Below are 25,971 nucleotides of genomic sequence, written 5' to 3' on the forward strand. Positions count from 1 at the left end.
ATTTATTCGATCCTTTTTTTTAATGAGGGAATTTTTTGTTTGCTTAATTGCAAGGATTATATTTTAGTATTAGCCTGGACTATGAACTGGAATATCACTCTTTAGCAATTTCTTTCAATATTTCCCAGTTATACACGAGTTATGTGCTTATATCATCTTTCAACATTCCTTTTTGTGCTATACCGTTCATTCCACTTCTGTAGCTCAGCAATCATTTAGAAATAACACAAAAATTCCTTAAATTTCTTCTAAATTTAGTGGATAGTCTGTGCATTCTTTGGTTATATCTCTTACCTTTCTTTTTACATGGTTGGGGCTTAAATAGAACATGAGACATTACTGGCTTGTACTGTGATAGTTTATCTGATTCAAAGGCAGAGGAATTTACAGCTTCTAATTTGGGGTGAAAGACATTGAAGGAAGAAAACAGATTATTTACATATGGAAAGTTGGTGCTTTTAATTCAGAAAGCAAACACATGTACAGTTTCACATTTGGGGTGAAAGCTAGTTGGTTTGTATTGCTTCTTAATATTTCTAGTTCCCACAGCAAGTTATTTTTGGTTGGTTTAACTCCTACAGTTTCTTTATTCATCTGTGGTGCTTGGGTAACACATACACTTTGCAAATGAAAAAGGTGCAGTTATTGTTTGTCACTCTGTAGCTCAACCAAGAAAGATGGAATTTTCATTTGCCAGTAAATTATTAGCCTTTGGTTTGTTGAGCTAAAAATAGATAGAAAACTCCTTATCAAGCTTTCCCTTCCTGGGGAATGTGTACTTCAACTTCAGTTTAATTTATATTCTCCCAGACAAGATGACCCACCTGCGGGATGTGCATGTTGATTCCCAATGCCTTGAGATCGAACAGGAAGCTAAAGTTTTGGATAATGCATAGAGGTGTGTGGTTGTAATGTTGGTTGAGATTGTTTTTCTTTGCCTCTTTTCTTCAGGCAACTATGTTAACAATATTTTTTTCAGGGAATATTTGGCATCTATATTACTTTTGGGGGAAATGTCACAGAAAAGGCTTGCCTGTGAAAGGCTTAACCAGAAGAGACCTAGGGAGGGGTATGTAGAGGAGCTGAAGGAAGTCCTGGGGTAAAAATCTAAGATAAAAGGCAACCTAAGCAATGTCAGAAGTAGCTCTTCTAGAACAATGATGTGGATGGATGAGCTTAAAACAGATGGCTATTTCACTAGTTAGGGCCTTGTAGGGAGGGCTGAGCTATCTTGTATCCTTTTGCAGTGTCCCCTGGAAGAGATCAGAGTCTGTGAGGAGCACTTGCAGTAAGAGGAGAAAGACTACTATGGATCAATGCAAAAAGAGCCGAGGAACTCTTTTTAAACATGGGGAGAAGGGCTAAAGTATTACTTCAGCACAGGGAAGGGTTATGGATAATAGCATTCCCTGAAGCTGCAATAGTGGCCCAGCTGTTGAAATATGGCTACATGACTCATAGATTCCAAGGCCAGAAAGGACCATTGCGATCATCTAAGCTGCCCTCCTGTATAACAAAAACCACAGAACTTCCCCATAATTCCTGTTGCATTTATTTCAGAAAAAACATACAGTCTTGATTTAAAAATTGCCAGTCACGGAGAATCCACAACAATCCTTGGCAAGTTGTTCCAATGGTTAATTATTCTTTCAGTTAAAATGTTGTGTTAGTTCACCTGAATTTGTCTAGGTTTGACTTGAAGAGTCTCTGCATTTAGGAACCAAAGGGAAAACCTTTGTCACAAAGAGGAGCATACTGTAGTAAGTTGAGAGTCAGTAACATGGAGTCAGCAGGCCTAAATAGAGGCTTGTAACATGAAAACAGCAACAGGCCTGCAATCTAGTGAGCAAAACTTTGGTTCAGTAACACAGGAGCCAAGAAAGAGGCCCTATTGATAATTGTGTAATTGTGTAAGTTAGGTGGAGCATGGAAGGACATAGGGAGGCACCAAGTACAGACTGCAAGCCAAAAGGGAGTTGTGGAACATCTTAATAAGAAATGTCTTGGTACAAAGACTAATGCACATACCGACCTAGGTTCAGGACCAGGTCGAGATTGACAGCATGACAGATAGTAAGTAAGCCCCCCTTCCGTAAGGTGAGGGGTGGTAATTAGGCAACAGAGAGTGGCAACCTGGTATGTGAAGAACTGATGTAAGTTGTTTGTACGTATCTATAAAAGGACGCCACAAAGGGTACTCTCTAGCCGACCTGGGGGCGGTGGGAGCGCACCAGGTGCCTGAACAGCAGGTATCATTGCCTAGACTTACAGAATGCACAGTGGCATTCTGACTAATTGCTGTTAATATCTCTTATGTGGCAATAGGCCTGCTATGTGTTGGTACCTTGTCAATGTGGGCCAAATGCACAGTGGTATAGCATTGTAGAATCTCTGCTACCAACTGTCAGAGCTTTTCATTTGACAATAAGCTTGCTCAATTGATTTCAAACCTTGCCTGAATCTGTCATTTCTGGGGGCTCTCAGAGATATCCTGGGTTAACCCAAGTGCACAAGGTCTAACACTCTAGATAAAGGGAGCACTGATAGTTACGCATGCAGCCGAAAGTTTATCATCACTGATGGAGTACAGGTCCTGTCAGGAGCGCACCGGGACAACCCCGAGAACCCTGACCAGAAGACACTGGCAGTACGGAACACTGACAGTACGACACATACTTTGGGCATAAAGATGACCACGGTGGCTGAGAACAGTGGCCTGATCTAGTATATGATTTAGCTAAATTAAGTTGCCTCAACAAACCAGACCACACTACCAACAAGGAAAAACTGTGTACTTGAAGGGAAACAGAGATGCAAAATGTGGGAAACTGAGGCATGGACAATCGGTTTATCCCATACAAGGATCTGACTTACAGGGGAGAAACAAAATCTTCCCTTTGCTTGTTATGTTAGCATAACATTTGCAATAGCAGCTTGCAATGTGAATGGGTAACTGGTAAGCACTACCCTTACCAGGTGATACTTACTGGGTAATGGTTAACTGGTTCCCTGGGAGCAGGTGGTGGGTGGAGGGCTGCTCCAGTCACACCTGGAACCCACTGGGCTAGAGTGATCCCAGGACCCTGCTTAGTTGACTAACTGATTAAATGTTAGGTTAATTGATTAATTGGGATTTTACAGTAGCAGCCAGTTTTGAACTTGGACTTTAATTGCTGATTCATCCTGTGGTCAAAAGTCCCTGGTGTGGTGTTCTGAGAGAGATCTTGCTCTGTTCACTGATGATAACTGTTTGGCTGCATGCATGCACTCTCCCTGCATGTTATACTTGTTCTGTGCAAGTAGACAGTACATTAAACTCTGAGAGAATCTCCAAGGACCACAAAATCAGAGAAGGGACAAAGGCACCCAATTGACAGATTTATTGTCAATGAAGCACGATCCTAACTCTCAGTTTAGATGTCTACATTTATGCTAGTATATGTATGCTCATTACAATGGACCAGTTCAGTCAGCAGTGATACTCTCTGCTGCCCCCAGGCCAAACAATGAGAACCCCCTTAAAATACATTTTTATACACAGATATAAGCAAGTTACACATCACTCCAGAGGTTCCCACCCTCTGATGTTACCTAGATACTACCTTGGACATGGGTGGTTCGATCAAAACATCGTTATTCATCATGCTGTCCTTTTAGACTTTATCCTGAACTTGGGTTGGTATGTCTCTGTTAAATGTGGGGAGTCTGCTGGTATCAAGATGCTTCTTAACGAGGTTTTCTGTTACCATCCCTCTGGAATGTGTTAATGGCCTGTGCCTAGCATCATTTAGGTATGTGTGTTTCTGCAATATCAGCCATGTTCTTGCCAGCTTCTGTAAGCAGGGCTTCCCTCTTGCTTATAGCTTAACTTGTATTAGCAAAGTCTTGATGATTGTTGCCCAGGCCTCAGTCTCACACCAGGCTTGTGATATATGGACTTTTGTTTTAGGCCCTCATTTTATTATAACTCATCACCACCAACCCAAAGAACTGAAGGGATAGAGGATAAAGGCAAAAGTATACGTGCCCTTCCCAGGCATGTGGAAGTGGAAGGGACATTAGGAATAAGTATCCTAAGACACCTGAGGATTGAGATTGTCAGGAGACAGCTGACTATGGGATTGTGCAAGAATAGCTCAGTGCCAGATGTCTGCACTGTCTGATCCCCATGTGTCCTTTGCAGAGAATCTCAAGTGACCATTCAGCTCTGTCCTCCTTCTGGCTCTTTGATATATTTACAGGAAGGACATTTTTGCAAGTCTTTTCCTTCCCAGCTTCTTGTCTCCCAAATCATTCATATACTGTGAAAAAGCATTATGCTGTAAAAGGTGTTGATTAATGCATTTTAACTAAAACAATGTTAAATATGATTTGGCATTATGTATAGACAGGAACAGTTGTGTTTAAAATAGTTAAAACACTAAGTTAAACATGACTTAATGAACATTTTAAACACATTTTAACACTGTTAAACGTTTTTTCTAACATATCTTTTTCAGTTTAAATAGGTTTCAATATGAGGGATTTGGCATTCATTCTTTAGTTTCTGAGACAGAAGTCCGAGGAAAAACTTGCAATGCTGAATCCTAGACAATGACAGTTCAATGAGTCACTGTAAGGTGAGATGAGCTAATGATCTGCCATTACTACCAGTTTCATGAATCCAATCCTCAACCCTTTAGATGTTGGGTTTCAAGATGCTTAAGAAAATCTTAGCTTTCATTTTGGTTTCTAAAATAAATTTTCAGAACCTTTCCTTGCCAAGACACTCCTAAAACTTAAAGATCTGCATTGGTAACAGAGATGGAATGAACAAATACCTGGACTCCGATTCCGCACCAGGAAATTGGAATGCAGACATCCTTATGTAAAATCATTGTGCTATACCTATGCATAGTGGTGCAACCATTATAGTAGATAGTCGATTATATTTGGAGGGAGGTGAAGAAGCACAATATTGTTTTGTAGGCCTGCCCAACAGTACTAAAGTTAGATCTGTTTGCAAGGGCTTTCTTTGCTGACCCTTTCTTGTTCCCCAGAGGACTAGCTCCTGTGGCTCATTTGCCGGTCCATATTGTCTGCAGCAGGTGTGAGTGCTCAGACACCCTGAATATAGCATCATTCTCCTACTGAGTTCTTCCTCAGAGAAGAGCAGCATTGGGGCTGTGAGAAGAAGCATTTGTCACCTCTCTAAAGGACAGGGCAGCTAGGAAGAATCCACTAGAGCAGAGGGTAGAGAAATGGCCATAGTAGAGGGACTATCTCCTGTCTTTAAAAAAGGTTTAGAATCAGTAAAATATGTAATATTTAAAATTCAGTGGGTATAGATAAAAGTAAGAGATTAATAGGAGTTATATTATGAATTTTAAAGTGAATAGAAAAAACTTAAAAGCCAGTAGCATCCGATCTGTAACAAAAGAAATCTCATGATTTTTCAATTTTTGTTACTACTAAAAGCTGCTCTTGTATACTATGAGGGTTCCATAGGAAGATAAGTAACAAAACTAATGCAAATATGTATGCTTGCATTTATGTGTAGAGTAAGGTTTGATAAAATAATTAGTCTCTAAATAAGAATGTAACAACACATTCCTGCCTATTGGCCTTTGTATTTGTACTTTTATAAAATGCTGTCAGTATCTCATCAATGTTGAAAATTTAATTGTACAAAAGTCAGAAAATTCATAATGAAGGTTTCCATGGCAACCTCAGCTCAGTAGCTCAATTCAGTAACCTTTATTGTTTCATTACATAATTGAAGAATACATATTTAGGAAAACTGTTATATTACAAAAAGTACTGTGTAACCATAAAATTGTATAAAACACATCTTATTGACAGATTTTCTGGAAGAGCTGTACAAAAAGAGCAGTTCTCTTTAATTATATTGGGGATTGTATGTTTTGAAAAAACCTCAGCTAAATTATCAGGACATTAAGATGATAAATCCAATACATAACCTTCCTGAAATCCTAGAAAATGTTTAGAATGCCACATCCTTCAATTTATTTCTAAGGCTCTGTGAAGAATTCAAATCTGATATCTTGACATCAGAGGTTAAGCAGCAGTCATATGCAAATTCTAACACTTAATAAAAATGATAAATAATTACTTTTCTAATGACCTGCATAAACACCTGTTACTTCTAGTTAGAAACTTTCAAACTATTCATAATCTCCACATTGTAGGGTTACATAACTTTCGGAAGAGTGTCACATTAGCGAGTGTTAGATTACTGCATTGTGAAAGTTCCCATTTTAATACATATGTAAATGTCTGATGAATGCAACTATAACTTAAGCCTTAATGTTGCAACACCATGTTTATTTTTTAAAAGAAAAACAGGCTGGAGAAATAATGGTTTTAACTAACTACTCAAACAATGCAAATGTGGTTTTATTATATAGACCCCAAAAATTATAGTAAAACCTGCCATAGAGACCACCTCTAGAGAAAGATCCCTTCTCTGTTTGCAGAAACCATGGAAAACTACACGGCTCTGGTCTGCAAACTTTTGAAGAGGGACTACCTCTTACAAGAGACCACTTTTGTTAACTCCCATGTGTAATTGCTCTTGGCAGGTTTTACCATACTTAGAAAACTTCCCTCTATCCCTTAGGCTTTGAAGTTCCACCCTGAAAAGTCTATTATTGAGAATAGGAGTGAAACACTGAAATACTATTTCAATCTATAAAACCACTGAACATGGCAGAATGTCAGTGTTAAAGTTACTATCAGAAGAATAACCCACATTGTTTTTTTCCTAATTTAATCTGTATTAGGCATTTCTACCAAGACTGAAGTACTGAATATTAATCTGAAGTTAACTGCTATGATACCTGCATGCTCAATGAGTTTGTTAGATCATGAATACTCAGAGTAGTCACTGCACCTCATAAACAGCTATAGCATATCATTTTAGGGGACTGGAATTCCTAGACTCCCCAAAGCAACATGTTTAAATCCTAGTAGTAATCCTGGTTTATTCTTCTAAAGCAGATACACTGAATATGATGCATACTGTGAAGTTTTTCAGATGAGATTTTAAAAAATCTAAGGTTCTCGATTACCCTCTTATTCTTTTAAGTAAACATTTATCCTCATGTGTGTGGCCCAAATTCCCTTCGCTATAACCTTAGCCTCCTGTCTGCTGTTCATTTGCCAGGTACCTGAAAGAGGAGGGGGCTTGTATTGTGCATTTAGTTGGGAAAGCACTTTGAAATGCTTTAAAAAGAAATCAGCACTATCAATGTGAGTTGGTAGAGACCATGTAGTGCACGATGTGCCTATTTTAAAGTGTCATAAATGTGGAAGGGTAGCGCAAGGGTTGGGTTTGCACTTCAGTGTTAGTCGAGGCACACTTTGGCTCTGTGGGGGAAGAGATCAGGTTAACTCCACGGCATACTTGCAGGACAACTGTAACGCTTGTCAAGCAACAGTAGGGCAGCAGTAGCAGCACGCGCTGCTTTGGGTTAAACAACAGCTCTGTGTAGAAACAACATGTCAAAGTTGGGACATTCAGATTGCACAACTCGGACATCTGTCCTCTCCGTGCTCCCCGCGAGCTGGCAGGGCCTCCTTTCTAAGAGGTAAAAGGAAACATAAAAACTCACAGCTCCAGTTGTTTTGAAACGGCACCGTGGATCCCAGGGTGGCTGTGCGCGGCGGCGGCTGTAGGAGGAGGGGGGGTTACTTGCTGCCAGTACCGCCAATCCTGCCGTTTGGCTGGCAGCGCCTGCGATGCGTGGTCGCGGGAGACGTGTGATGGAGGGAATGCGTCTTTTCGCCCTGCAGCCCCAGCTCCTGGCGGCATTTTTCCTTCTTCCCCCCCTCAGAATCTGACGAGGCGCAAGACCGCTGAGCCTCGCGCGCGTGCCCCATTTCCCGCCCTTTTCGGTCCCTTCTGCGGGCACCGTGCGGCCCCAGAACCAGGGAGCGCTAGAACGCGGGCGGAGGGAGGGGGTGTTTACGCATGCGCGCGATGTGGACGGTTGGGGGGGCGGCGGCGACAATCCTTCGGCGACGACGACAGTGAGGAGGCTGGCGCGCATTAGAGTGACCCGAGGGACGGACGTGGGAACCCCTGCAGCCAAGGGGCCGGACTGTGAGCACCGAGAGCCGCCGGTACCACTCCCGTGCCCTGGGGCCATGCGCGGCACCGTGCGGGGCGCTCCCGAGCGGTGAGGGATCCGGTACCTGCCGCGGCCGCTCCTCTGAGGTCGGGGGAGACCGAGGACCCGCCGCCCCCGCACCTGGCCCGAGTGACAGCGCGGAGGAGACACTGCCGTGCCCGGGGGGCTGTGCGGAGCAGCGGCCCCGCTGTCAGCTGGGGAAACCGCCTCCGCTCCATGAGCTGGGCTCGTCTCCTGCGCACCGTGAGGGGGGAACCGCGGCCGCCGCCGGCAGCAGCATGTGGACCCCGACCGAGGAGGAGAAATACGGCGTGGGTAGGTGCCGAGACCCTTCTTCCCTTCCCCGACTAGCCCACCGCTGTCAGCGCGACGGCCCCTTCCGCCCCCTCGCCGGGCTGGGGAGCTGCGCCCCTCCTTGCGGGGTGTGGGTCTGTATCCCGAGCTGACCCCTCGGGGACCGGGGAGGGGAGGGGGTGAAGGGGTTAAGCAGCCCCAGCTCCTGTGCCGTTGGCGGGCGTTGTGCGAGGAACCCAAACTTGCTGTAGCGGGAAGGGTCGTGGCGGGCCGGGGTGGGGGTTGGCTCACGTGTGGGGGTGGCGGGATGCGGGGGTGGGGTTGTTGCTGCTGTATGGCAGCGGTTGTCTCCCCGCCTTTGGAAAACAGTAACGTGTGCAGCAATGTTCGCATCCCACTGTTCTCAGCTGCACCACAGGCCAGAGCATCCTCCAACCCCCATGCCTTGCAGGTGCGGGGCGCGGGGAACGACGACAAAGGGGGCCATGTTGGGAGAAGGGAGCAGCCCCACATGTGCGTTGAAGGGCTGCCCGCTAAACATAAGATAAAAATCATGAGGCCTATGTGTGGGGTGAAACACCGGAGTCCTTTCGGATTTTCGAACCTGGAATTTATCTGTGCTTCTCTGAATTGGAAATCCAATTATCCAATTGAACTATGCTTTTTTGTTTGGATGCGGTAAGGAAGTGAAAGGAAAAGAGTAGGCTTCCAGGGTTTTATAGGTTTTCTCTGCGGAAATAATAAGAAAACGAATATCTCAACCTTAATCTACTATCTTCCGTGCTTTTTGTCTCTCTTTTAATCCGTGATCTGTGGTGTTCTTGTTTATATGGTTGAATTTAGAGAAAGGGAATGATTATTATATCATTAGGGGGCGCCAGCGATGCACCTGCTCTGAGTGCTGGTATCCTTCCAGGAAAAGGGAGACAAGATGTAACATACAGATAAATGTGAAAATCTGGTACTTTACTAAGCCATGGCTATGATAGTGAAAGCTGATGAACACTTTTGGATTCTAGTAGCACTACTTAGCACTACTAGCCCAGAGACATAACCCCTTCCAAAAACAGTACAAACCCCCCAATCCTTCAGTGCTGAAACTAAGTAGTATAGTTAAAAGTCTCAGTGGTAGGTGTGTTAGTCTGTAACTTTAAAAACAACCAATAATCCTGTGGCACCTTAGAGACTAACAGAAAAAGTGTATCATGAGCTTTCCTGGGAAAAAGCCACCTCAGACTAACTTGAGTGGAGAAAAAAGAGGAACCCTCAGAAACTTAGTATGGTGTTTTGTACAATGCAAAGAGCCTATAAACCCAGGTGACTGTCCTATAAACACAGGTGACTGTACACTCAATTTCAAAAATTTGAAAAGTTCACATCTTACGTAATATCCTTGAAAATGTAGACAAAAAGTTATACTTTCTATTAACATTTATTATTTTCCTGGATGTTTGATATAACTTATTGTGTACTATTAATAGTAGACATGGCTTTAGTCAGATGCCATAGTACACATCTACTAATGAATACTTGTCATAGTCAAAGTTCATGTTATTTTTTAGAGACATGTCTTATTTGTTGTAAAGTTGGTATGTTTTAAATAGTTATCAAAATGTGATATTTTATGGTGAAAATTGGTATCTCTTGGATGTGGGAAAACCTCATGTTCTAAAAAAAGAAAAAAAAAACCCAATAAGGAGTCTTTGGAACCTTAAAAACTAACAAATTTATTTGGGCATAAAAGTCATAGGCTGGAACCCACTTTGTCAGACTTCCCACTGAAACTTGTCATCTTCTAAAGAGACAATTCACTTCTACCCAATTATAAAGTTAAAATATGAATAATTTACAGAATTTTTTGAGGGGGATAGTGGACCAGTATCATGTCAAAGTACTCTCAATTAATTTATCATGTAATGCAGCTAATAGTCTTGTTAATTAGATTGATATATGTGATAAAGACAAATTGTATTTGTACAACAAGCTTCATAGAGCTTAATGTATAGACACATAGGCTGTGTCTACACTGGGCCACTTATTCCGGAAAAGCAGCCGCTTTTCCGAAATAACTTGCCAGCTGTCTACACTGGCCACTTCCTTTTCCAGAAAAGCAATGACGATCTACTGTAAAATTGTCAATGTTTTTCCGGAAAAACTATGCTGCTCCCATTTGGGCAAAAGTCCTTTTCCGGAAAAACTATTCCGGAAAAGGGCCAGTGTAGACAGCACAGTAGTCTTTTCCGCAAAAAAGCCCCGATCGCGAAAATGACGATCGGGGCTTTTTTCCAGAAAAGCGCGTCTACATTGGCCACGGACGCTTTTCCGGAAAAAGTGCTTTTCCGGAAAAGCATCCTGCCAATGTAGACGCGCTTTTTCCAGAAATACTTATAACAGAAAACTGTTCCATTTTAAGCATTTCCGGAAAAGGGTGCCAGTGTAGACGTAGCCATAGGGTATCTCTGCACAGCAGCATTATTTTGGAATAACTAAGATTACTCTGAAATAACAAGTGCTTCTACCCAGCAAGCCATTATTTTGAAATAATGGCGAGCTGGAGGACTTCTTACTCTGACTCTTGTAACCCTCATTTTGGAAGGAGTAAGGGAAGTCGAAGGAAGAGTGCTCTTCCTTCAACTTCTTGCTGTATAGACAGCGCCAAAAGCTGAATTAATCTATTTAGACTTAAGCTATGCAATTCATGTAGCTGAAGTTGTGTACCTTAATTCAGCTTTTGCCCTGCTGTGTAGACGTTCCCAGAAGGAATGCGGATTGTACAAGAAATGCAATAGAATGTGGTTTATGTTACCATTGCAAAGACCTATGATTGGTCTGTAAATTTTCAACTACTACTAATTAATTAAAAACAATCAGGGGGAAGTTCAGTTTAGGTTCCTGCAGCAGTATTGTCACCACTATGTTCATACATTGTAAAATGCACACTTAAATCTCTAAAAAGGTTATTGGCAATATGTGTGTGTGTGTGTGTGTGTGTATATATATATATAGTTAGTGTGTTGTGAGAACCTTAAGCGAATCTTCTGATATATTTAACTTCATATTAGCAGCTGTGATGTACTAAGTAAGCTTTTGTGTATTCATTTTATTTATAAAAAATTGTATATCAGTGGTACCATGTTTTTAGTTTTGTTTGGGGGGGGAGCATCTGTTCAGTTTCACTTTCATATGCCTATAGATAAAGAAAAATCCCAGCTGTAGAACTATGAAGTTCCACAATGTGGCAATGTAACGAAAAAACTTTTTTACTCTGATGTGAAAGTGAATTTTAATAATTTTCTTGCATTTGCATTCTCTCCATTTATGTGCTATTAGTCCACAGTGAGGAGGAATCAGTTTATGAGGTTTGATGGGTTTAATAATCTGCCTGTTTTGAGTGTTGTGCATAGTCATGATGAACTTTGGAGAAAAGAGAATATCTGTGTTCTGTCTTCTTAACTGAAAAGTAACTGTATTGATTTGTGTAATATTAGGCAGAGAAGGATCACTGTTGGGCTCTAAACAAGCCTGGAAAAGTCAGCCTAAAGTGAAAAATTAGTGAGTGACAATCAGAGGGATATCATTAAAGTTTCTGTAGTTTTGGGCATCTTCCTGTAATGCCTGATTTCTTATCTGGACTATAAAGACAGAGGGTCTGCACTTCAGGTAATAAGCAATTGACAATCTCTTAGTAGTCTCTATTGATTGTATGAAATATTACTATATCTATCTTTATCTCTCTATTTATCTTAAAGTATGTCTGTGAGTCCATTTACCTATACCTGTCTCATAGAGCTGAAAGGGTCCTTGTGAGGTCATCGAGTCCAGTCCCCTGCCTTCACAGCAGGACCAAGTACCATCCCTGACAGATTTGCCCCAGATCCCTAAATGGCCCTCTCAAGGATTGAATTCACAGGCCAATGCTCAAACTGAGCTATCCCACCCCCTGTTTATTCAAGAGCTCCTCCTAAGCCCTAAGAGCTAGGACCACCAAATTTGGTATATGGATTCCTCTTACCCTAATTTAAACCAAGGTCAGGGTTTGGTTGTGCTTTGAAAACAGGAAATGCTGGGATTAGCAGGGCTTGACAAACGGCGGCAAAATCTGCTCGTCAGACCTACACTGCACATGCGCAAGACCCGCATTGTGTATGCGCGTGCCGCCGGTGAACAGGGCAACCAGCTGAAATCTACTCGCCACAGGTGAGTAGATTCAATGATTTGTTGAGCCCTGGGGATTAGGACTATTTTCCATGACATGGAAAGGGAAGGGGCAGAGAGTGGAGGGATGTGAAAGGAAGGAGCAGAGAGAGAAGGGACACGCTACTGAGAGTGGTTGGTGGGGGCAGCTGCAGCACAAAGAATGGCCAGCAGGGCTTGGTAGCTAGCTAGATTTTACAGGTTCAACAAAGACACGTGCAGAGTCCTGCACTTAGATGGAAGAATTCCAAGCACTGTTACAGGCTGGGGACTGAATGGCTAAGCAGCAGTTTGACAGAAAAAGACCTGGAGATTACAGTGGATGAGAAGCTGTATATGAGTCAAGAAGGCTAACGGCATATTAGGATGCATTAGGAGGAGCACTGCTAGCAGATCTAGAGAAGAGATGATTCCCCTATATTGACATTACTGACAATCTGGAGTACTGTCCAATTCCGGGGCCCCCAGTATGGAAAGGATGTGGACACATTGGAGGAGATCCAGCGGACAGCAACGAAAATTATTAGGAGAATGGAACACATGGCCTACAAGAAGGGGCTGAGGGATTTAGGCTTATTTAGTCTACAGGATAGTGAGGGGGGATTTGGTAGCAGCCTTTAACTACCTGAAGGGGGGTTCCAAAGAGGATGGAGAGAGGCTGTTCTCAGTGGTGACAGATGACAGAACGAGGAGCAATGATCTCAAGTTGCAGTAGGGGAAGTCTAGGTTGGATACTAGGAAAAACTATTTTATTAGGAGGATGGTAATGCACTGGAATGGGTTACCTAAGGAGGTGGTGGAATCTCTGGCTGGGATGATTTAGTTGGGGTTGGTCCTGCTTTGGACAGGGGATTGGACTCAATGACCTCCTGAGGTCTCTTCCAATTCTGATTCTGTGATTCTGCCTTTTTGCCTGTCAGTGCACTGGTAAGGAAGACTCTTGCCCCAAACCTGGAGCTTGCTCCCCCCAAGAAGAGCCTGCAGACTGCATGGGAGGGGCATTGAAGGAGGGGGCAGCACCCAGAGTGTGGCTCCTCCCAGACAGCCTGCAGGACGTGGATGGGGAACCCTCTGGAGGAGGAGGCGGCAGCCCCTCAGAGCCTCACCCCCCCAAACAGCAGGTTGTGGGGAGCAACTGGAGGGGGCAGAAATCCTCAGAGCCCGGCCCCTACCAGACATCCTGAAAGACGTGGAACCTGTTGGAGGAGATAGCAGCCCTCCAAAGCCTAGCCTCCCCCCCCACAGCCTGTAGGCAGTGGGACATGGGTGTCCTGGAATACTGGGGGGAGCCCACGGAGTCGGGGCAGCCCACGGAGTCTGGCCAGCCCTCTGGAGTGCCCCCTCAAACAGGCTGTAGGAAGGAGAGGACCGCTGGAGGCTGGGAGCAGCCCCCAAAGTGCTGCCCTCCCCAGATCACCTGTAGGGTGGAGGCACCTGGAGGTTGGGGCCAGCCCACAGAGCACCATCCTCTTCAAAAAGCTGCAGGACGGGGGGGGGGGGGGGGGCACTTCCCCAAGCAAGGCTCCCCCCCCACCCGGGCAGCAGCAATCCAGGAGCTGCCTCCTTCCAGACAGGCTGCAGGCCAGAGGGGGCAGCTGGAACATGATACTAGCCCACAGAGTCCCATCTCCTATCCAACAAGTGTGCATACCCAGATCCCCCTCCTCTCAGGAGGAACTGCCCTCTAGGGAGTGAAGCCCTGGCTGTCAGGAGGAGCTGCTAGCCAGGAAGCTCCTTGGGAGGAGCCGTTGCTGGAGTAGTGCAATCCACACTGCCATGGGTGGCTCAATAAGTCCCCCTTCCCACACTTTCCACCCCCCGGTCTTGAACCCTTTGCCAAGTCTTGCACCTCCCACCTCCCTTGATTTCTACACCTCACCTCTTTCCCTCTAAACCCCTTACCTCCTTCCCCCTAGCCTGAGGCCCCCCCTTCCCACTCTTCTGTCCTAAGATATCTACCCTCTGCCCTTCCTTACCCTTGAACCCTCACTCCAGCCTTCATTTTCCTTCATTTTTAAAAAAAAATACAATCATTTACATCAGTGGTTCTGTACCTGGGGTGCACTGCCCCCCTGGGGGTGCAAAATGCCCTTTCTAGGGGTGCAAGACCTGCCAGTTTTTATGATATATCTTAGGTTTAAAACTGACCTACTTCAACAATTTTTAATAAGCGGTGCAAGAACATATTTTGAGAACCGAAGAGGTGCAGGCTGCAGTAAGGTTAAGAACCACTGATTTAAATAAAGCACGTACATTTTCCATCTATTTAAAAAAATTATTTCAATTGAAGACATGGGCAACATCGGGTACATCTGCTAGTAGTACAGTCAGTCCCCGGGTTACGTACAAGATAGGAACTGTAGGTTTGTTCTTAAGTTGAATTTGTATGTAAGTCGGAACTGGTACATATTGTAAGGGAAACTCTAGCCAAACATTTCTCCAGAGCTCAGTTTTATTCTCCCACACCTCACTTCCCTCAGTCCTTTATTCTCGAGCAGATGTGTCTGCTGAGAAAAGCCGCTCCGCGTCTCCCTGGTCTGCTGGGGGTGGGGGCGCTAGCTTCGCGTCTCCCTGGTCTGCTGGGGGGAAGCAGCTAGTGCGGGGTTGTCTCACCCCATTTGTAAGTAGGGATCCGATGCAAGTTGGATCTATGTAACCCGGGGACTGCCTGTATATAAAGAATTATGAATACTCATTGACATTAGGATTTTCAATCTGTGTCAAAGGGGAAAACAGGTCTCTCCCAGACAGGAAGGAATGTTGCAGCAATTTACTGGTCTATGTAAATCAAATATAGTAGAACCAAAATAATGGAATATCCATTTACATTAGGGATGTGAATGGTTAACTAGTAAGCATCACACTTACTGGGTGATGCTTACTGGTTACGGTTAACTGGTGGGGGCTGGACCAGCCCCTGCCTGTAGGGGGCCAGAGCAGTTCCCACCTGTGGCAGGCCTTGCCTGGCATGCAGTGGGCAAGGGTGCTGCAGCCCAGCCAGAGAAACTCCTGCCTTCAGTGTAAGCAGTTAATGAGTTAAACATAGCATTTAACTGGTTAGCTGATGAAATGTGATTTTTATATCCCTGATTTACCTATAAGGGGATGGGAAGCCTATAGGAAGGGGAAAACAGCATAAGGTCATCCTGCTTCTTGAACAAGTTAATTGAACTTTGCAAGATAGCTTTGTCTTTGCTTTATCTTTGTCATTCATCACTAGACATACGCATGGGGCCAGAGCTCTTGCAAGCTGAGAAAGATGAGTATTTTAATCAAGGAGGGACTGAAGTCTGAGTATAGGTGAGAAACATGCTAGGCATAGATCTTTCACCTTGGAAAACAAGAAAAGCCAACATCTTGCACTTCTGTGGAAGGTCCTGACTTAGAGAAAGTCAGGTACGGTTAGGAAAAAGAATGATTGAGATAAATCATCTTGAACAAAGTTGGTACCTTGCTTAAGATTGTTTTAGACTTTAAGATGCATTTTCATTTTAATTGGCTTGTAACCCTTTCTAACATTATTCCGTTTACCAAACTCCACTTAACCTGTATCCTGTGTTTAAAGTTTTACTTTTATTATAGACCCACTCAGTGTTGTGTCTGAAGGGTATATTTATCCTTCAAAATGATCCCTCACTCTCAGAGGCCTTGGGAAAAAAGCTTATTCTTGCTTACAGACAACCCCCTAACCTGAAATGAATTTATTCTGGTAACCATGCCACACAACCACATCATAAGCCTCCAGGAACCCAGCCCTGCAACCAAAAAAGATGCCAACTCTGCCCATATATCTATACTGGTGAATTCATCACTGGAGCTAACAACATCAGCCACCAAATCAAAAGGTCTCATAGACTCATAGACTTCAAGGCCAGAAGGGACCATTATGATCATCTAGTCTGACCCCCTGCACAGTGCAGGCCACAAAATCTCACCCACCCCTCCTAGAATAATCCTCTCACCTATATCTCAGATATTGAAGCCTTCAAATACTTTGAAGACCCCAAGATGCAGAGAATCCTCCAGCTGTGATCTATACCCCATGCTACAGAGGAAGGCGAGAAACCTCCAGGGCCTCTGCCAATCTATCCTGGAGGAAAATTCCTTCTCGACCCCAAATATGGCGATCAGCTAAACCCTGAGCATGTGAGCAAGACTCACCAGCCAGACACCCAGAAAGTTCTCTATAGTAACTTCTATCATCCCTCCATTGGCCTATTTACCACTGATAATGAATGGTCAATTAGTTACCAAGATCATGTTATCTCATCAAACCATCCCCTTCATAAACCCATCTAGTTTAATCTTGAAACCAGATAGATCTTTTGCCCCCACTACTTCCCTTGGAAGGCCGTTCCAGAACTTCACTCCTCTAATGGTTAGAAACCTTCGTCTAATCTCAAGTCTAAACTTCCTACTAGCCAGCTTGTATCCATTTGTTCTTGTGTCCACATTGGTATTAAGCTTAAATAATTCCTCTCCCTCCCTGGTATTTATTCCTCTAATATATTTAAAGAGTGCAATCATGTCCCCTCTCAGCCTTCTTTTGGTTAAGGTAAACAAGCCAAGCTCTTTGAGTCTCCTTTCATAAGATAGGTTTTCTATTTCTCGGATCATCCTAGTGGCCTTTCTTTGTACCTGTTCCAGTTTGAATTCATCCTTCTTAAACATGGGAGACCAGAACTGCACACAGTATTTCAAATGGGGTCTCACCAATGCCTTGTATAATGGCACTAACAACTCCTTATCCCTACTGGAAATACCTCTCCTAATACATCCCAAAACTGTATTAGCCTTTTTCACAGCCATGTCACAATGGCGGCTCATAGTCATCCTATAATCAACCAGGACTCCGAGGTCCTTCTCCTCCTCTGTTACTTCCAACTGATGTGTCCCCAGCTTATAACTAAAATTCTTGTTATTAATCCCTAAATGCATAACCTTACACTTCTCACTATTAAATTTCATCCTATTGCTATCACTCCAATTTACAAGATCATCCAGATCTTCCTGTATGATATCCCGATCCTTTTCTGAATTGGCAATAGCTCCCAACTTTGTGTCATCCGCAAATTTTATCAGGACACTTCCACTTTTGGTGCCAAGGTCAGCGATAAAAAGATTAAATAAAATTGGCCCCAAAACTGATCCCTGAGGAACTCCACTAGTAACCTTCCTCCAGCCTGACAGTTCACCTTTCAGTATTACCTGCTGTAGTCTCCCCTTTGACCAGTTGCTTATCCACCTCTCAACTTTCATATTAATCCCTATATTTTCCAATTTAACCAATAATTCCCCATGTGGTACTGTATCAAAATGCCTTACTAAAGTCGAGGTAGATTAGATCCAGTGCATTTCCTTTACCTAAAAAATCTGTTACTTTCTCAAAAAAGGAGATCAGGTTGGTTTGGCACGATCTACCTTTTGTAAAACCATGTTGTAATTTGTCCCAATTGCCATTAGCCTCAATGTCTCTAACTACTTTCTCCTTCAAAATTTTTTCCAAGATCTTGCATACTACAGGTGTCAAACTAACAGGCCTATAGTTACCTGGATCGCTTTAGTTCCCTTTCTTAAAAATAGGAACTATATTAGCAATTCTCCAGTCAAATGGTACATCCCCTGAGTTTAGAGATTTATTAAAAATTTTTGCTAATGGACTTGCAAGTTCATGTGCTAGTTCCTTTAATATTCTTGGATGTAGATTATCTGGGCCCCCCGATTTACTCCCATTAAGCTGTTCAAGTTTGGCTTCTACTTCGGATATGGTGATATCTACCTCCACATCCTTAGTCCCATTTGTTATGTTACCATTATCCCTAAGCTCTTCATTAGCCTCATTAAAGACTGAAGCAAAGTATTTATTTAGATATTGGGCCATTCCTAGATTATCCTTAACCTCCACTCCATCCTTAGTAATTAGCAGTCCTACTTCTTCTTTTTTTTTTCCTATTTACATGACTATAAAACCTTTTACTATTGGTTTTAATTCCCTTTGCAAGGTCCAACTCTACCTGACTTTTAGCCTTTCTCACTTTGTCCCTACATGCTCTAACCTCAATAAGGTAGCTTTCTTTACTGATCCCTCCCATTTTCCATTCCTTATATGCTTTCTGCTTTTTCTTAATCACCTCTCTGAGATGCTTGCTCATCCAGCTTGGTCTAACACACCTGCTTATAATTTTTTCCCTTTTCTTGGGATACAGGCTTCTGACAGCTTCTGCAACTTTAACTTAAAATAATTCCAGGCCTCCTCCACCTCAAGATCCATAATTTCTTTAGTCCAATCAACTTCCCTAACTAATTTCCTTAATTTATTAAAGTTAGCCCTTTTGAAATCAAAAACCCTAGTCTCAGATTTATTTTTGTTTATCCTTCCATTTAATTTGAACTGAATTAGCTCATGATCACTTGAGCCAAGGTTGTACTCTACAACCATTTCATCTATGAGGTCCTTGCTACTCACCAAAACCAAATCTAAAATAGCATCCCCCCTTGTTGGTTCAGCAACTACTTGATGAAGGAATTCATCAGCTATCACATCTAGGAAAATCTGAGCCCTATTATTATTACTAGCACTTGTTCTCCAGTCTATATCTGGAAAGTTGAAATCTCCCATGATTACGTAGTTTCCATGAGTATTTACTTCATTAAAAACATTAAAGAGGTCTCTATCCATATCCAAATTGGATCCTGGTGGTCTATAACACACCCCAAGCACTATCCCACGGGAGGATCTGATAGTTTTCTTTCCCAATGTAATTTTTGCCCAAACTTACTCTGTCTTCTCCATTCCATCACTTTTTATTTCTTTACAGTCTACCTCATCTTTGATATACAATGTGACTCCACCACCTTTACACTTATTTCTGTCTTTCCTAAACAGCACATACCCTTCAATACCTGTACTCCAGTCATGCCTAGTATTCCACCATGTTTCTGTTATTCCTATAATATCTGGTTTCACTTCCCAAACCAATAGCTCTAGTTCCTCCTTTTTGTTACCTAGGCTCCTCGCATTGGCGTACAAATGCCTTAATTTTTGCTGTTTGGCCTCATTCACATTCTTTACCCAATTTGGCACAGACATTGTACCTCCAATATGACCTATTAGACTAGTATCCACCCTACCCTTCCTCATGTACATTCTCCTACTCCCAGCTGTATCCTTTCTTACTTCGTTTTCCTTCCTCTCTGTGTTAAAATCCGGCGTAGAGATTACCTGGACATCTCCCAACCGTCTCCCCCAAATTCCTAGTTTAAAGCTCTCTTAATCAGTTGAGCCAGCCTCCATCCTAGAAGTCTATTTCCCTCCCTACTTAGGTGAAGGCCATCCCGAGAGAACAGTCCTCTATCCATAAATGCCTCCCAGTGACCATATATCCCAAAGCCCTCCTTGTAGCACCACTGCCTAAGCCATCTATTGATCATCATAATCCTGTCACATCTTAGTTGCCCTTCTCTAGGAACAGGCAGAATCCCACTAAAGATCACCTGAGCCTCAATTTCCTTGAGCGTCCTCCCTAACCTAGCATAGTCTCCTTTAATTCGTTCCAGCGAGAATCTAGCCGTATCATTTGTTCCTACATGAAGAATGATCAATGGATTCCTTCCTGCTCCCTTAATAATCCTCTTCAACCTCAGTTCCACATCCCGTATTTTAGCACCTGGCAGACAGCACACCCTTCTAATCTCTGGATCAGCTCTGGTTACTGGCCTATCTATTCTTTTCAATAAGGAGTCCCCAATCACATAGACCTGCCTTTTCCTAGTGACAGTGCGATTCTCTGGTCTATCTCTAGCTTTCTATGGCTACAAGTCCTTGCCATTCCTATTTTCTCTTGTAATCCTCTTAACCCATCCTGTATCCTCCTAATGCTCATTATTGGTGTTGTCTCCATTAACTCTTCCCCTTTATCTATGGGACTAGCCACTCTTCTCTTCTTCCTTACCCTTCTATCTTCATTATCTACCTGCTGTACCCCTTCTTCTTCATTCTCCAGCTCCACATACCTGTTCTTGAACTCTATTTTTCCTTCACTGACCCATCTTTTCCTCTGCCTGGTTCTCTGAGTCACATGCTTCCACTGTCCATTTTCTTCGCCCAGCAGTAACCCTCTGAGGCCCTTGATCCTGCTTCCATCTGCATATCTAAGCTTTCCCCTTCAGCCACGTCATGCCTTTGCTCCATCATCTGCTCAAACCCCCTTCTAAACTCGACCAGAGTTTCCACCTGCATCTCCAGTCCTTGGATCTTTTCTTCCATCAGCTCTATCAGGTGACACTTCATGCAAACAAAACTCCTTTCAGGTACCCCCTCCAGAATCATGTACATACCACAGCTACCACATCCAGTCATCCTCCTTGTGTTCTCTACTACTTGGGCCATGGCCACTACTGCCTCTATGTTTTATCTATTTTCTCACCAAAATCCTATTAGTCTGGTGAACACAAAAACAGACCCAAACACCCCTTCCACAGCAAAAACAAACCCCAATCAAGTTCCAATATCCAAACTCCCCTTACAAACTCCCACTCAAACTCCCCTGTTTACAGCTCTGTTTGCTGCTCCTGTGCCGCTGCAGCTATCTATTTGACTGCACATCCATTAATCTGATCTATGCCATCAAATGCCAGCAGTGCCCCACTGCTATATATATTGGACAAGCTGGACAGTCTCTGTGGGAAAGAATCAATGGACACAAATCAGATATACGCAAAGGAAACATATAGAGACCTATTGGAGAGCACTTCTACCTTCTACACTTTGAAAGATCTCCAAGTAGCTGTCTTGTCACAAACCAGTTCTACAAGCCAGATACCCAGGGAAGCATTGGAATTAGAGTTCATTTGCAAATTCAAATCACATGCTAATGGACTCATGATGAAAGTTCGTTGGGACACTACCAATTTAACAACCATTGAAGGTGCAAACAGCTCTCTGTGTTTTATCCTTCCTGACATGGGAGTTTATCTATTGACTTTGATTTGTATGTGCTTTGGTTTAACTATCCAATCTTCAGATACTTACTGATGCTCTGTCTCCCACCCCATTCCCTTTTTATTCCCTCCCTCCTTCCCTTCCCCTCTCCTATTTATTTCAGGTGTACACATCCCAAACTCAGAACTCCCATCATCTGAAGAAGTGGGCTGTGCCCACGAAAGCTCATGATACCATCTACATGTTTTGTTAGTCTATAAAGTGCTACCAGACCATTTGTTGTTGTTTTATATTTACCATAGTTAGGCTAATAAATTGTAATGAGCTTTTTTTAAGGAACAATTGACATTTTTTCTCTAAGGGTGTGTCTATACAGCAAAGTTATTTTGGAATAATGGCCGCTATTCCGAAATAACTATGCAAGCATCTACACAACAATTCCATTATTTCAAAATAATTTTGAAATAATGGATGGCTTAGTCCGACTTCTGTAAACCTCATTCTACAAAAAATAATGCCTATTCTGAAATAGCTATTTCGAAATAAGGCACGTGTAGATGCTCCACTGCTGCTATTTCGAAATAGCCCCTCACCAGGGCCATTCTAAGTTATTCCTCCTGGAGCTCTAAATCGAGATAGCACGGCTCCATTAGGGAAGCCGGCCTCAGACTCATTTTGAGGTGTCCTGCAGTGTAGACGTGCTATTTCGAAATAAACTATTTCAGAAGAACTATTCCAGAATAGATTATTCCGAAATAACTGTGCAGTGTAGACGTACCCTAAGTGGTCCAGGTGAGGGCAGGACAGTTTAGGACACATTTTTTTGAATAAATATGGGGCTACAAGTGTTTTGGGGTCACCTTTCTGGTTGCAGTGAAGGTTGGTCGAAGCCAGTTTAGCCCTGTGGGCTGTAGACACGCTGCTCGGGTCAGTGCTGCTGTACCAGAGCTGTCTATCACACAGACACCCAGGGTGTATCACATGCATGATTGTAGGCTGGCTGTGAGCATGCCAGGCTGAGAACTACAGCAGCAAAGCATTGTAAGGCACGCATCTGCATGGCAAGTAGCGACATAATCTCCTACTGGTCTGAATTGCAACCCAAAGTGTGCCTATGTTGTTCCTCGCTAACTCATCATTCAGTCCCACTGATGTCCAGATTAGAGGGGCCAAATTTCTTCATAGGCTAATGCTCTCAGGTGTCCTGGCAGACTTTTTGTGCAGCAGACACACTTTTGACTAGGGATGGTAGTGTATAGTTGTTTAAATGATAAATCTAGGCTTCTCAGTTAATCCAAACGATTAGATGCAACCCTCTCCCCCTTGCATCAGAGGCAGCAAGGGATGGGGAGGCAGGAGCTGGAGCCCATGGGGGCCAGCTTCTAAGCTGGCTTCTCGTGTGTGCAGGTTCCCTTGGAGCCACCTCCACCCCACCGCCTCTCATAGGCTGTGTCTAGACTACATGACTCATATCTAGCTTCTCATCCACTGTAACCCCCATGTCCTTTTCTGCAGAACTACTACTTAACCGGTTGGTCCCCAGCTTGTAACTATGCTTGGGATTCTTCCGTCCCAAGTGCAGGACTCTACACTTGTCCTTGTTGAACCTCATCAGATTTCTTGTGGCCCAATCCTCCAATTTGTCTAAGTCATTCTGTACCCTATCTCTGCCCTTAAGCGTATCTACCTCTCCCCCCAGCTTAGTGTCATCTGCAAACTTGCTGAGGGTGCAATCCATCCCCTCATCCAGATCATTAATGAAGATATTGAACAAAACTGGTCCTAGAACCGAACCTTGGGGCACTAGATTGGAAGATTTTAAAACCAGAAGGAATCATTGTGATAATCTGGTCCAGACTCCTGTATAACAAAGGCCATAGTACTTCCCCAAAATAATTCCTAGAGCATGTCTCTTAAAAAAAATCTTAATTTAAAAAGTGCTGGTGATGAGAATCCACTACATCCTCTGTTAAAAATGTATAATTTATTTCCAGTCTCAATTTGTCCAACTTCAGTATATAGTTATGGGGTCACATTATACCTCTTTCTGCTTCACAGAAGAGCCCATTATTAAATATTTGTTCCCCATGTAGGTATTTAAAGATTATAATCAAGTCACTCCTTAACTTTCTCTTTGCTAAGATGAGAAACTGAGCTGATTTCCAGCTTATCAACATCCTTCTTGAATTGGGGGATGTAAAATAAACTCTCTATTCCTCCTTGTGATTCCACTCTTTATGTATCCAGGTACTGTATTACATTAGTTTTTATGGCCACAGCAACACAGGATTCATGTTCAGCATATTCACCATGACTCTCCAGGTCTTTTTTTCAGAATCACTGCTTCCTTGGATAGAGTGTCCCATTATGTAAATACTCTCTACATTTTTTGTTCCTTGATAGGTGCATTTTCATTTAGCCATGTTAAAAGGCATATTGTTTATTTGCACTCAGTTTATCAAGTGGTTCAGATTGCTCTTTATCTGTGACCTGTCCTTTTTGTTATCTACCACTCTCCCAATTTTTATGTCATCTGCAAAATTTCAGGCATTTTATGTTTTCTTTCGGGTCACTGATAAAAAATGTTAAATAGCATAGGGCCAAGAACCATTTATAATTGCGTTTTAAGACCTATCAATAGCTAGTTTTTAATCCATTTAATGCCATGTCAATTTTAAATCTTTGTTTTCTTCATTCTAAATAGTATGTGATACCAAGTCCCCATAGAAGTCTTACATCAACTCTATTACCTTTATCAACCAAACATGTAATCTCATTTAAAATAAAATGACAGATTCATTTTCCATACATCCATATTGATTGCCATTATTTGTTATTCACCTTTTAATTCTCTATTGAGTCCCAAAACAGTTGCTCCATTATCTTGTCCACGACCAATGCCAGACTGACAAGCCACTAATTACCTGGATCATTCCTTTTTACTCTTTTTAAAAATTGTCACAACGTAACTTTCTTCCAGTCTTTTGAAACTTCCCCAGTGTTCAAAGACTTACTGATGAATCAGTATTAAAAGTAAGAAAGTGCACCAGCTAGTTATTTCAGAGCTATTGGATGCTGATTTAAAGCTATCTAACATGTGTAGCAGCTGTTTAACATCCTCCTAAGAAACTAGACACTTAAAAAGAGTCTATCATTATTATGATATATTAACATCATAATTTTTTTCAAAATAAAGAACAAATGTTTATTGAACACTTTGGCCTTTTTTGCATCATTATTGATATTTATACTGCATCCATCTAGTAACAAAATATTTTTTTAAAGTATACAGGCAGTCCCCGGGTTACGTACAAGATAGGGACTGTAGGTTTGTAGCTCCTCGGTGCTACTGGAGCAACCCAGCAGCACCCCAGCTGCTCTGCCCCAGGCGTCCTGATTCAGCCACTGCTGAAACTGACCAGCAGCGGCTGAATCAGGACGCCTGGGGCAGAACAGCTGGGGTGCTGCCGGGTTGGTACAGTAGCGCCGAGGAGCGGCGCTGCGGGACCAACCCGGCAGCGCCCCAGCTGCTCTACCCCAGGCGTAGGCAAGAAAAGCCTGGTCTGCTGGGGGGGAGGGGGAGCACTAGCTGCACCCCCCCCCCCCCCCCTCCAGCAGACCAGGGAGACGCAGGTGGCGGGACCGCCTGCGTCCTCCACGGCTTTGCTCCGTCTCCCTGGTTTGCTGACCAGGGAGACGGGGAGCAAAGCCGCAGAGCATGCCCGCAGCGGGACAGCCCGGGTGTGCCCGTAGCGGGACAGCCCGGGCGCGCCTGGGCTGTCCTGCTGCGGGCGTGCTCCAAGGCTTTGCTCCCAGTCTCTCTGGTCTGCAGGGAGACGGGGAGCAAAGCCTTGGGGCACGCCCGCAGTGGGACAGCCCAGGCGCGCCCAGGCTGTCCCGCTGTGGGCGTGCTCCGCGGCTTTACTCCCGGTCTCCCTGCAGACCAGAGAGACGGGGAGCAGCTTTTCTCGCCCCGGAGGACGGGGGCGGCGGGACTGCAGCGCGTCTGGGCGTCCCGCCGCTCCAGTCCTCCGGGGCGAGAAAATCCCCATTTGTAACTGCGGATCCGACATAAGTCGGATCCACGTAACTCGTATCCGCTTAACTCGGGGACTGCCTGTATTTGGAACAAAAAAACCTCTCTTACCGTTAACTTCAAGTGATTGAGAAATTTGTGTTCCTTTGCTTCCTGTATCAACTTTTTCTGTCTTTCCTAGCTTCTCATTTATATTCATTATTATCACTTCCCTTTTCTTTTCTTTTTATTTTTACATATAATCTGTCTCCACTTCCTTTAAGCCAGGTTGACTTTTTAACTAATATATATAACTTCCTTATTGTTTTTTGGGCATCTGGTAAAATGTTCCTATAAGCAATTCCCAATTAGTCACATTTTTCTGATTAAATTCT

General features: G+C 43.4%; 1 protein-coding gene across 2 annotated transcripts in view; it reads left to right on the plus strand.

Moving 5' to 3' along the window:
• The first annotated feature begins 7,618 nt into the window (after window positions 1–7,618).
• Window positions 7,619–25,971, plus strand: part of DOCK3 (dedicator of cytokinesis 3) — a 539,706-nt gene continuing 521,353 nt past the window's right edge. For both annotated transcript variants that reach the window (XM_075939450.1, XM_075939449.1), the window contains exon 1: window positions 7,619–8,447. In XM_075939450.1, coding sequence (XP_075795565.1) covers window positions 8,411–8,447 — 37 coding nt within the window. In that variant the 5' untranslated portion in view covers window positions 7,619–8,410. The remainder of the gene's footprint in view (window positions 8,448–25,971) is intronic.

Source organism: Pelodiscus sinensis, chromosome 11 (assembly GCF_049634645.1).
Source record: "Pelodiscus sinensis isolate JC-2024 chromosome 11, ASM4963464v1, whole genome shotgun sequence".
In the NCBI taxonomy this organism is placed as follows: Eukaryota; Metazoa; Chordata; order Testudines; family Trionychidae; genus Pelodiscus; species Pelodiscus sinensis.